General features: G+C 43.1%; 1 protein-coding gene across 1 annotated transcript in view; it reads right to left on the bottom strand.

The window, feature by feature from the left end:
* The window catches only part of LOC143975899 (piRNA biogenesis protein EXD1-like), a 174,148-nt gene that overhangs the window by 57,577 nt on the left and 103,307 nt on the right, over positions 1–13,264 (bottom strand). Inside the window, exon 8 of the mRNA XM_077478448.1 lies at positions 3,782–3,868. Within this exon, the coding sequence (XP_077334574.1) occupies positions 3,782–3,868 (87 nt within the window). The remainder of the gene's footprint in view (positions 1–3,781; positions 3,869–13,264) is intronic.

The following is a 13,264-nucleotide window of genomic DNA, read 5'->3' as shown; positions in this document are numbered from 1 at the left end:
CTTGAGACCTTTTTTGGGATCGCAAGCTTTGATTGACCCCTGAGGCGTATGTCTGCTAGGGTCATATAGATCCGGTAAGCCTGCACCCTATACGGTGGTGGGATCGTCACATGGTGAAATATTGTCTTCTTCGGTCACAATATCACAGAACCCTGGCTGCTATTGGCACTTTGCACGATTGCTTTGGACTATATATCCATTTATGGACTTCATCACTGTGATTATTGTTTACAGATATCCACAGTCACTGTCTTCTCTTTTTGGGATATAATATCCTATTAATCACTATTTTTTGTTATATATACACATATATAAGTCACTATATATATTTTTATATTTTGTATCTTTATAATATTGTATTCACTTTTTCTCTTTGGGTAATTTTATATATACATTTGAACTTATATCACTTTGTAGCACTACAAGAAGTGTATATAGGTTGAGCGCTTGCACTACATTTTTTACCGATTTTCCAGCTAAAAAATCCCTAGTTTTAGCGTGCTGGCTGCTAACCATACACATTTCTTCTTATTTTTCTATTTTCTTTTGCGCAATATTGTTGGTGTATATTCAATCAGTGACACTGTGACTGGCAGGGGGAGGGGTTTGTGTGCCTACATGTCAGTGTAGTGTTGGTGCACACTTACTTTCACTGTTCTCCTCGTAGTCCGGTCAATAAGACCGCCCCGAGGAGAATTACATCACTTCCCCCCTGCCTGTGTTTACTATACACAGCGGAGGAAGCTTCTCATTCCCCAGGAGCGATCGAGAGGGGATGGCCAGAAACCAACGACCATCCCCTCATCCCAGGTCGCTCCTGCAGCGAAACGGACCACTGCATCCAGCGGGAGGGGGTCCGATCGGACCCCCCACCCGCTGGAAGGCGAGCACGTACATGTACGTGCTTGTGCCTGTTGGTGCAATTGCACCGACGTACATTGCCATGCGGCGGTCCTTAAGTGGTTAAAGGAGACATTTCATAAGAAAATTAAAAAATTCCGTAGAAAACTTCACTTACCTTTCCCGCCGCAGGGTTTTATGTGGTAAAACCAACAGACCCAATCTTCACCCTTCAAGGTGGGTTCCATTAACAAACCTTCAGGAACTGGGGACCCTCGGGAACCCACAATCCTGGACCTGTAAAAAGCACCCCACCAGTAAAACTTCATGGCCTTACTACCAAAAGTACTGGATCCCGGGGTCCAGCTCTCTAAAAATAGAAGCGTTTACAAGCAAAACCTTGTTTCTTCAAATACGAGGCCTGGGCACCATTCAATTTGGCCTAAAAACACTTTGAATGGATCTGGCAGCATAGCTAACCACAGCAAGGATTGCTCCAGTGGAGCTCAGCACAGCACATGTTCACTAGTGACAAACACTTTAGACGATGGCGAAAAAACTGAGATACTCCCAGTAGTGGGAGGGGTTATATAGGGAGGCCACTTCCTGCTTAGGGTGTGCCAGTGTCCAGCACCTGAAGGTGGACTATACCCACATAGTAATTACTATGGCTGTGTCCCGTGTTGTACGATTAAAGAAAAGGGCAGATAGATTCCTGGAAACTATGGACCTGTCAGTCTAACATCAATAGTTTGTAAACTATTTGAGGGGATTATAAGGGAATATATCCAAGAATATGCTGATGAAAACAGTATTAGTAGTAATCAGCTTGGGTTTACAAAACGTGGCCCTTGCCAAACCAGCCTGTTAACATTTTACGAAGAAGTTGACTGCCACGTGGATAAACGTAGGCCTGTGGATGTGGTGTATCTGGATTTTGCAAAAGCATTTAATACCATGCCCCACAAATGCTTAATCTACAAACTGAGGTCGGTAGGCATGGACCATAGGGTTTGTTCATGGATAGAAAACTGGCTACAGGGGCGTGTGCAAAGGGTAGTGATAAATAACATGTACTCAGAATGGTCTAGGGTGGTAAGTTGGGTATCCCACAGCTTTGTCCTGGAACCAACTCTGTTTAACTTATTTATAAATGATATAAAGGATGGGATAAATAGCTCAATCTTGGGGTTTGCCGACAACACAAAAGTGAGTAGGGCAATAACATCACAGCAGGATATAGAAACCTTACAAGAGATCCTGATTAAATAATTGGAGCCGGCAACTAGATGTAAAATGTAAAATTGTAAAGTAATGCACTTGAGGGTTAAAAATAATTGCTCACTAGGGGTAGATGCTCCGGGGGATTCTCAGATGAAGGAGGATATGGGTGTCCTAGTAAAAGACAGACTGAATAGCATGCGATGTCAAGCTGCAGCAAGCAAAGCCAGCAGAATATTATGCCCTGTATACACGACCGGTTCTCCCGTCAGAAAAAAACTTAAGGTTTTTCCGACGAAGTTCCGCTGAATCTGTCTTGCGTACACACAATCGCACCAAAGTCCAATCGTCAAGAACACGGTGACGTACAATACGTACGATGGGACAAGAAAAAGTACGTTCAGTAGCCAGTAGCCAATAGCTTCCGTCTCGTACTTGCTTCAGAGCATGCGTCGTTTTTGGTCCGTCGGAACAGCATACGGACGAGCGGTTTTCCAGATAGCAATTGGTTCCTAGGAAATATTTAGAAAGTGTTCTATTTCTAGGACCGTCAGAATTTTCAATCATAAACAGTCAGATGAGGTATACACACGATCGGAATATATGATGAAAAGCTTCCGTCTGACTTTTCTGTCGGACATGCCGCTCGTGTGTACACTGCAGTAGCATGCATTAAAAAGGGGATTTACTTTTTAATGCATGCTAATAAAAAAAAACAATAATATATATATACATATATACACACACACACACACACACACACACACACACACACACACATATCCTGCCACTTTATAAAACTCAGCAACATCTGGAGTATTCTGTCCAGTTCTGGTTACCAATCCTCAAGAAGGATGTGCTGGAACTGGAGAGGGCCCAGGGAAAAGCAACAAAATTATTAAGGGGGCTGGACGACCTAAGTTACGAGGAATAACTACAAGCACAAAAATGTATTCTCCTGGGAGAAGAGACGCTTGAGAGAAGATGAGATATGATAGCAATGTTCAAATATCTCAATAGTGATCTCAGCATAGGTGGGAAACTATTCATTCTCAGGGAGTGTAAGAAGACACGGGGCCACACAATGAGACTGGAAGAGAAGCGGTTTAGCCTTAAGCTGCGTAGGAGGTTTTTCACTGTCAGGGCGGTAAGGATGTGGAACTCTTCCACAATCGGTGGTGTCAGCTTGAAGTATTCGTTTTAAACTACTCGTGGATGTGCATCTTAGAGAACACAACAGACAAGGTTATGAGAAATGATTATCTACATGAACACACCCACACAGATTGAACTGGATGGACTATTGTCTTTATTCAACCTTACCAACTATGTACTATGTAAATTTTGAAGTAAAAATGTCTATGCCTTTTTCTTGTTAAAAAACAAGAAGCTTGTAGCTTCTAGCTCAGGCTTCACACACAATATTTTTGCTTTCTGACAGATTCCTCATAAGAATTACATTAGAGTTCTCTTCACAATTCTCAACCTTTACAGACAGCAACCCAGCAACCAATCAGGAGCGAGAGTTTTATTTTTTTTATAACACTGCTTACAAAAGGAAAAGCAAAAATAACTTCTGGCAGCATCTTCATGTTTATAAGAGAGTTTTTATACCTCAGCTCCAATGCTCGGGTGGTCAACACTGAATGAGAGCCAGTTTTAACACAAAAAGAACCTGCCACCTAATTAAAAATCATAAATCCTTGCTGGTGGGTCTTACCTGAAGCCAGCAGAGACTCCCATGACGACATAAGTTGGATCCAGCAGCAGACAAACCGATGTCAGGCTGACACAGAAGGTGGCTGATCTAAAGAAGAAAAGAACTGGTTCTTCAATAATGCAATACATCCCCTATTACATCATCAAAAAATTGAAAGAAAAATACTTTATGGAATATTAAACAGTTTTAATATTAAACTAAATTTGCTTCTGTGAAACAGTTTAAAATTGAACTACAAACAGACACAAAAATCCCTATGTATACTTGGAACCAGGTATAATGTGTAAAACAGCCAACTATGGAACACTGGGCCCTAAACAGGACACTAAAAACGGCAATAAGGAAGGAGGATTCAGACACTGTTTAGCCAAAAGTATAATACATTTTTTAGTCTTGGACAAACATGAATGATTCAGCTTAGCGGTTTTCAGACAAACTCATCTCATCCAATGGTTGCATAAGCTGACATGCTCATTGTTTCACATCCAACTCCTGAACCAATGCTGATTGCCACCATGTGCCCACAAGGTCCACCAACCACCGTCAATGCCCTGCTTTCACTGTTGAGAGACTGTTTGCTTGCTTCTGACGCCTAACTAGCCAACAAAGGCAGGTTTATAGCATTTTCCCGAACAATCTGCTGCTTCCAGAAAGAGATTAAAAGCCATGTTATTATTTATTTCCACTTGGAAATTATTTTTACATTAGGATTAGAATGAGTACTTGTAATAGCCTCCACAAAATCATATTTTTCTGTTGTCAACCTCAGTTAAACCAGTGGGGCTAGACATGCAGATGAATTAGACTTGACATAAAAAGTGGAATAAACAAAAGGTGTCTGTGTTATGGGTGTATATTTTAAATTAGCCCTAGTTCTCTGTTTATACTGTAGAAGTACTGAATGATACGTGCCCTGTGCAGCGTCAGAGCACACACACACACACACACACACACACACACACACACACACACACACACACACACACACACACACACACACACACACACACACACACACACACACAAAACAGGTAAAATAAGTATTGAATATGTCACGATTTTTCTAAGTAAATATTTAATATTTAAATCTAATTAAATATTTTTGTAAAGGTGCTACTGACATGAAATGTTCACCACATATCGGTAACAACCCATGCAATCCATACAAAGAAACCAAACAAGTTCAGAAATGAACCACTTACCAACCGGCCCATAGCCGAATGACAGCTACAGGACAGTCGGATAACTCTGGGAGGGCGTACTATGATGTCCTTCCAGAATCCAGCTCTCGCCCGCACCCAAGAACACCCAGCGCATCACAGATCATGGTAAACGGCCACTGATAGCCACGTAATCGCTCCGTCAAATGTCGCAACGATCACTAGTAAACAAACCGGCATCATGTCCAGTTACTTTCTTCCCTCTCTGTACATACTGGTACAGTGCGAGGGGAAAGGGGGGAGATTGGTGCCCACAGCGTTGCTCAGTGCCCATTCCAGCCATCCATGCCCAGCCATCCATACTCATCCATCCATGCTCAGCATACCCATCCATCCATCCTTGCTCATCCATCCATACTCAGCATACTCATCCATCCATACTCAGCATACTCATCCATCCATACTCATCCATCCTCGGCATCCATCCATCCATGCTCACCCATCCATACTGAGCATATTCATCCATCATGCTCCGCATATTCATCCATGCTCAGCCATCCATACTCAGCATACTCATCCATCCATCCATCCCTGCTCAGCATACTCATCCATCCATCCTCAGCAATACTCATCCATCCATGATTAGCCATACCCAGCAATACTCAGTTGTACTCAGCCATCCCATCCATACTCAGCCATCTCCATCCACAGCTCATCCTTCCCCATTCATGCTCATCCATGCCATATCATTTCTCATCCATGCCTCTACAGTGCCTCACAAAAATGTAATAGGTAGTCAAATTAGATTTGAAACTTATGTCCCTAGAACACCTGATGGTGTTCCCCACATGTTGGGCCTATCTATGTGGCCACGCTGTGGAAAAGTCTCAGACATGTGGTATCGCCATACTCAGGAGTAGGAGAATCTATTTTGGGGTGTAATTTTTGGTATGTACAAGATATGTGTAAGGCCGCGTACACCCGGGCGGATTGTCTGTCCAACTTAGTCCGCTGAACCGTGTTTCAGCGGACAATCCGCTCGTGTGTGGGCTTCAGCGGACTTTTTCAGCGGACAGTCTGGCGGACTAAGTCTTTCGGAATTTCCGTAATTTTGTCCGTCCAAACTTGATTTCAGCGGACAGTCCGCTCGTGTGTAGGCAAGTTGGACGGACTAAGTATGGCGCATGCTCAGAAAGGATTTACACGGCCGAAGGTTGCTTTGCTGTGTAATGGACGTCGTTTTTCTAGTCCCGTCGTACGTGCTGTACACGTCATCGCGCAAGCTTTCAGCGGACTGTCTGTTCATCGTGTGTGGTCAAGTCCGTTCATTCAAAATTTGGACGGACTGTCTGTCGGATTGTCTGACGAACTTAGTTGGGCAGACAATCCGCTCGTGTGTACGCGGCCTTAGATACATTGTGTAAAAAAACAAAATGCGTTTTCATTTTCTTTACACATTTTCCAAAAACTTGTAGAAAAAAAAAAATACATGTTCAAAAGACTCAATATGCCTCAGATTATACATTGGGGTGTTTTCTTTACAAAATGGGGTCATTTTTGGGGCGTTTCCATTGTCCTGGTTCTCCTGGGCCTTCAAAAGTGTAAGAGGTAGTCAAGAAATTATATGTTTAATTTATTCCTGATGGCACTCCCTGCATGTTGGCCTCTGTATGTGGCCACACTGTGTAAAAGTCTCACACATGTGGTATCGCCATACTCAGGAGGAATAGTGGAATGTGTTTGGGGTGCAATTTGTGCTATGCATATGCTGTGTGTGAGAAATAGCCTGCTAATATAACAATTTTGTGAAGAATAAAAAATCTTTATTTTCCAAAGAATTTTGGGAAAAATGTACAACTTCAAAAAACTCACCATACCTCTTACTAAATACCTTGGAATGTCTACTTTGCAAAAGGGGGTCATTTGGGGGGTATATGTACTTTCCTGGCCTGTTAGGGTCTCAAGAAATGAGATCGTCAGTAATGTCAGTAATTCAGGTGTGATCAATTTTCAGAGATTGGCACCATAGCTTGTGGACTTTCACAAAGACCAAGTAATATACACCGATTTGGGTTATTGTTACCAAAGATATGTAGCGGTATACATTTTGGCCAAATTTTTTTTACAAAATTTTCTGTCTTTTTTTTTTTTATAGCGCAAAAAATAATTGTGATTAAATATCACGCAAAGAAAGCTCTATTTGTGTGAAAAAAAGGACAGCAATGTCATATAGGTACAGTGGTGCATGACTGAGTAATTATCAGTCAAAATGTGAGAGCACTGAAAGCTGAAAATTGGTCTGTTTAGGAAGGGGATTTAAGTGCCCAGTGGGTAAGTGGTTAAATTATGTGTAATAAAATGGAATGACACAGGGAAAAAGTATTGAACACATGAAGAAAGGGAGGTGCAAAAATGCATGGGAAGCCAAGATACCAGCTAAATACTGTCAGTAATTAGAGGGCTTTCACGCCAAGCCGCCCATATCGTCGGCGGTAAAACGCCGCTATTTTTTGCAGCGTTTTACCGCCAGATTTGCGGCACATTTCAGCCGCTGGCGGGGTGCTTTTACCCCCAGCTAGCGGCCAAGAAAAGGTTAAAACCACCAGCAATACATCGCAATAGCGGCGTTTTGCCGGCGGTATTGCAGCGCTGTCCCATTGATTTCAATGGGGAGCAGTGGTGGAGGAGCGGTAAAACACACCGCTCCTTTACCACTCCAAAGAAGCTGCTGGCAGGACTTTTCCTGATGTCCTGCCAGAGCACCGCTCTAGTGTGAAAGCCCTTGGGCTCTCACACTGGAGACAATGGAGCAGCCATTTGAGGGTGGATTGCAGGCGCTATTTCTAATGCTATAGCGCCTGCAAAACGCCTTCGGTGTGAAAGGGGTCTTATAAAGCAATCCTGATGCTTGTCAATGCAAATTAATATCAGCTGCTTCAGTCCCAAATGATGGCCTATAAAAGGGCGTCTCATTACCAAGATTAACAAGGTGTCACAAAAGTAGTATCTCATGATGGGTAAAAGAGCTCCCTCAAGACCTTCGCAACCCTATTGTTGCAAGACACACTGATGCCATTGGTTATATATATATATATATATATATATATATATATATATATATATATAGAGTTATAGTGACAGTACAATTCCCTGTCCTAGTAATTGTCGCCCAGTTTTCCTCCAAAGTTTGTAAAATCCAGTTGGGGACCTGGAGCCCGGAGATTCCATAGCGTTATGGGTGAGAAGGAATCTCCAATCCTCGGACTGGGTTTTGGGAACAGCCTGGAGTCTGGCTGGCTGATTGAGCAGATGGGCTTATAACAGAGTCAGGATTAGGGTTCTGGGCTCCACCCAGAGAGACAAGAGGCCTCCAGGAGTCCAGAGTGTGCAGGTGTGCACTAATGGAAGCCAGAGACCCAAGTCTGAGGATCAGAGCAGGGAGGGGCTGCTTTCTAGATAGACGCTGTGTGTATCTAAGGAGACAGATGAGAGTCTGAAGTGGAAGGGCTGAGCAGCCAAAGAACCTGAAAAGAGGTACAGTAGTTGTACAGGAACCCTGTTGTATGGCCAAGAGGGCTGAAGCGTAAAGCATAAGTGGCAGAATTGCTGAAGTGAGCCAGGTGGCTCTGCATTTTTCGTTTGTTTTTTGGGAGAAGAACTCCTGTGTGGGCAACAAAGTGCATGTATGAACTTTATTTTGTTCTTCTTAATAAAAGTGGGCTACCATGCCCTTAAACTAAAGTTCCTGTTCGCTGTGAACTTACTGAAAAGGCATCTACCACTACACACACACACACACACACACACACACACACACACACCTGTGAAAAAGTATTTGCCCCCTTCCTGATTTTATATATTTTTTACATATTTCTCACACTTAAATGATTCAGATCATCAAACTAATTTTAATATTACACAAAGATAACCCAAGCTTGAAAAAGCTGTTCAAACCTGCCTGGCCCTATGTGAAAAAGTAATTGCCCCTCCCATGCTGAATTCATGAATGATTCTGACACACCGATCTTGGTAAAGTCTGATGGAGACTCTTTACCACGTGATAAGCTGTGTCCAATCACAGCTTATCATGGTTTAAACAGGAAGAGCCGTGTATCTGATTTTCCTCATTCACCTTACAGACGCGAGCAGAGGAGAGCATATCGGCTGCTCTCCTGACAGGGGGGGGTCTGCGCTGTTTATCAGCCTAGCCCCCCCCCCCCGGATGCCTACCCAGGACCACCAGGGATGACCACCACTGATGAACACCAGGAATGCCACCCTTGGCTCCAGGAATGCCAATCTGTGCCCAGAAATTATGACAATCAGTGCCCATCAGTAATGCCTGCCAGTGCCTCCTTTACAGTGATGCCCATCAATGCCACCCATCAGTGTCCATTTATCAGTGCCACCTATAAGTGCAGCCTTTCAGTGCCCAGTGTCATATATCAGTGCCACCTCTTCAGTGCCGCCCTATCAGTGCAGCCATCAGTGAAGGAGAAAACGTACTTACAAAATGTTATAATAGAAACTAAGAAACATTTTTTTTTTCAACATTTTTGGTCTTTGTTTAGCAAAAAATAAAAACCCCAGGTGGTGATCAAATACCTCCAAAAGAAGGCTCTATATGTGGGAGGAAAATGATAAAAACGTAGTTTGGGTACAGTGTTGCATGACCGCGCACAATTGTTGTTTAAAAAGAGACAGCACTGAAAGCTGAAAATTGTCTTGGGTAGGAAGGAGGCAAAGTGCCTGGTATTGAAGTGGTTAAATAAAGAACATGTCACATTGGTCCTCTTTGCTGCCTGAACGGTATGAATGCCAGATCATTTGTGTTGTGGACTAAAGCCCCATACACACTATCAGATTGTCTGCTGATTTTTTTCCTTCAGATTTACCAAAACCATGTAGTAGAAGGGCCTGCCTGATTGCATACAAATTGAAAATCCTAAGGCTTGACCTCATATTATATGGTTTTGGTAAATCTGAAGGAAAAAAGCAGCAGAAAATCTGATAGTGTGTATGGGGCTTTACTGATTTTATTTTAGAAACCTTTTAGATTGATCGTCTTTAATGCCTAGTAAGGAGTGTCTTGGAATGTTGTACTGTATCATGCCAAGATGGTCTGTGCTGTACACTTTCTTTGGGGTGTAGATTTGCACCTAAACACAATCACTTCCAACGCTTAGAGATCTGCCATGAAGTCACAATATGCAGCAGACCATCAGTGGTAATGAACAAACATCCTTTGTATATGCTTCGTCGGTGCAGTCCTCCTCAGGTTGGGGAATCTAGTACGTAATATAAACTGAAAAACAGCACACATGGGGGCTCAAATGCCTAGTGCATTACCAGAGGTTTATGGTGTTAAAATATACAGCAAAATGAATACTCGCAAAGGTGGAGAATATATAAGTGGTAAATATATAAAAGCTCTGAAGGCGGTGAATTCCCTAAAATGTGTCAGCTTACTAGAGTAGTGGTATGGTGTGTCAGGCCACGTGGTTCCCGCACTGGATTGTGTTTGGTGTTATACAACACATATTCTCCACCTTTGTGAGTATTCATTTTATTTTTCATTACCTCCAGTAATGCACTCTGCGTTTGTGTCCTCTTGTGGGCTTTTTGTAGATTTGCACCTGCTGGAATGTAAAAGTAAAATTTCAGTTTTGGATAAAGTGGAAAGGTCAAACTTTCTGTTGGGAGAGCAACAAAAATATTATCAGACATTCCTTATGCTACTAAAATGTGTTTTGTCTGTGCCCTTATTGGAGAGATTTTCTTTTGCTTCCTGTCCTGACAAGAAGTGATGGGAAAGGCTCCCCAATAGGGGAAACAGATGAAAATAAAAACCTTTCCAAATTAAATAAAAAGATGTGGCTGGAGCTGGGTTTTAAAGTGACCCCGTCAGGGTTCAAACATACATCCAATGCATCTAGGATACTTAGGAAAGCTAATTAACCTCCCTGGCGGTATGATTAGTTCTGGTTTTAGGTGCTGAAAGCGGTACAATTATTTTGCATGGAAATTTGGCGTTTTATATTGTAGTCCTGTAATTCTTAGGAATAACTCTCTTAAATCTGTTCAAACCAGAGTCTAGCAGACATCCCGGGTATAATAACGTTCATAATATAATAAATAATAATATAAATTATTCAATAATGTAATCAAATCCAAAAACACTGAAAAAGGGACACTTTCTGGTTGCTATGGACAATCTCCAAATTCCAGGCAGAAAAAAAACAGTATTTATAATATAAATGTGCATGCAGGGTACTGCACAGACCACTAGGGACAAAGGGGGTGTGTAATTTTTTTATACAGTACTGTAATCTGTAAGATTGCAGTACTGTGTGTGTTTTTACTTTTTTGAATTTGGCGCCGATCTCCGCTCCCGTGCGCCGTAACGTCGCAGGGAACGGAGCTCGACGGCATTCGGGCACTGCGTGAATCTAGCAGAGGACAGCTCGATCACACAGCGTGGAGGACATCGCTGGATCCAGGGGACAAGGTAAGTAACTTCTCCCTGTGTCCTCCCTGTATCCAGCGATGCGATCCCAAGTCTGGCTCTGGGTTACCGCTTATGTTACTAAAATCCCAACCAGAGCCAGACTCGGGATTACCGCTAGGGAGGTTAAGAAAATATAGACCAGCTGGGGCAGCACAATTTGAGCTGGAAAGTAACATAATTCATCTTCTAGTAACTCTCAGGGGTGGAAGTGCAGCTAAAGATCACACAACTCAAAAATGTCTTCTTTACTAGCCACTCTATGGCTTTTCTGGCCAGGCCAGAATAACGCTATTTTACTCTACCTAGAATCTATGATGATAACCATACCTTACAAACCACTAATGAAATTATGAAGATCTTCTTATGTTTATAGTGAAGTCTACAAAATGCAAGTTCAATATAACAATGATGGCCAGGGGTGTCTTTTAAATGCAGTAGGCCTGTGTGTAAGATTATCAGCTTACCTTAAGTGTCTGCACCCCCTCTGCTCCTCTCTCTCCCCTGGATCAAGTACTGGCTCCCAAGACACTGCCTCCACGGATCCATCAGTGCAAGCCACCCACACCACTCCACGAAGGGGTGTGGGCCCCCAGAGTCCCAGATGTGAGTCCCTGAATCATCCTGTCCTCCTCTACCATGCCCTACTATCTCTCTCTGGAGACTTACCGTTTGCTGTGCCATACTGTCACTCTCAGATCTGTTTCCATTGTGCTGTGCTTGCCTGTGGCCCTTTGGACTGTTTCCTGTTGTGCTGTGCCCTTTTACTGCCTGGAGGATCCCTGCCCCTGGCCATGCCTACTGTGTGGCCCGGTGGACGGTTTCCTCAAGCTGTGTCATTCTATGGCCCAGAGGATCACATCTCCTTGTTGTGTCTTGTCGTTACCTTGTGAACTGTTCACCCATGGTGTCCCCAGTGCTACTCCATGAAAGCATCTGGTGTGAACAAGCCCTAAATAAAGGGCATTATACTCACCTCTCTGGTGAGTGTCAATACTAAAAAAAGGAAAAACTTAAAGCAGAACTTATTTCCCAAAAGGGACATTGTTCTATGTAAACTCCCCAGACAAACGCCACAATTCCCTGCCCTGTAATCACAAATTCTGTTTTGTTTTGTTTTTTGTTCTGTGTTTAGTGAATATATATTCATGTCACAAGACTAGGCACACAGAGCAAACAGGAAGAGGCAGCCAGTTGAAGAGCAGCAACATACCGTTGCAGGACCCAGGCTATGTCACCCGAACAGCTGATTGCAGAAGGACAATGCCGCATTTGCTGTGAGGGAGTGGGGATGTGCTTTAACCATAACCCAGCAATACAGGTAAAGGATGTGTGGGGGGGTTGAAAATCGGGGGAGTTATATTCCCCTTTAATAAACCAACTCTTAAACCTTTTCAGACTCCCTTGCCATCCTGATTGATTGCTCCAGCCATCTGACAATACTAAGCAAATACTTATTTACTCAAAATTGGTAATAGCATTGTGCTTGGTAAACTCCCACAGCACTGGAGCTTGGAAAATTGCCACTATAGGCAATGAGAGAGGCAGAGTGGTTGATGTACAGTGTACCATCAAACTCCGCATTCCTGGATTTCTCACGATGATACCAGTGACATACTGGAGAGGCAGTAGCAATAGCAGCAATCGAGACCCCCCCCCCCCCCCCCGTGTTTACAGGACAGATTTTTCTAAGGGGTCATTCCAAAGGGTGCAAAAGCTTGTGCAGCCTATATATATGTGCCCAGAAGAAGTGACAGTGTTTCATGGAGCTCACCATGACAGGCTTGGACACAGAGCGATTGTATAGATATTCCTGCA

The sequence above is a fragment of the Lithobates pipiens genome, unplaced genomic scaffold, assembly GCF_037356315.1.
Source record: "Lithobates pipiens isolate NorthernLeopardFrog02 unplaced genomic scaffold, aLitPip1_a1.2 Scaffold_13, whole genome shotgun sequence".
NCBI classification, from domain to species: Eukaryota; Metazoa; Chordata; class Amphibia; order Anura; family Ranidae; genus Lithobates; species Lithobates pipiens.
Note: the sequence above shows the minus strand (reverse complement) of the source record. Positions and strands in the feature narration are given on the sequence as shown.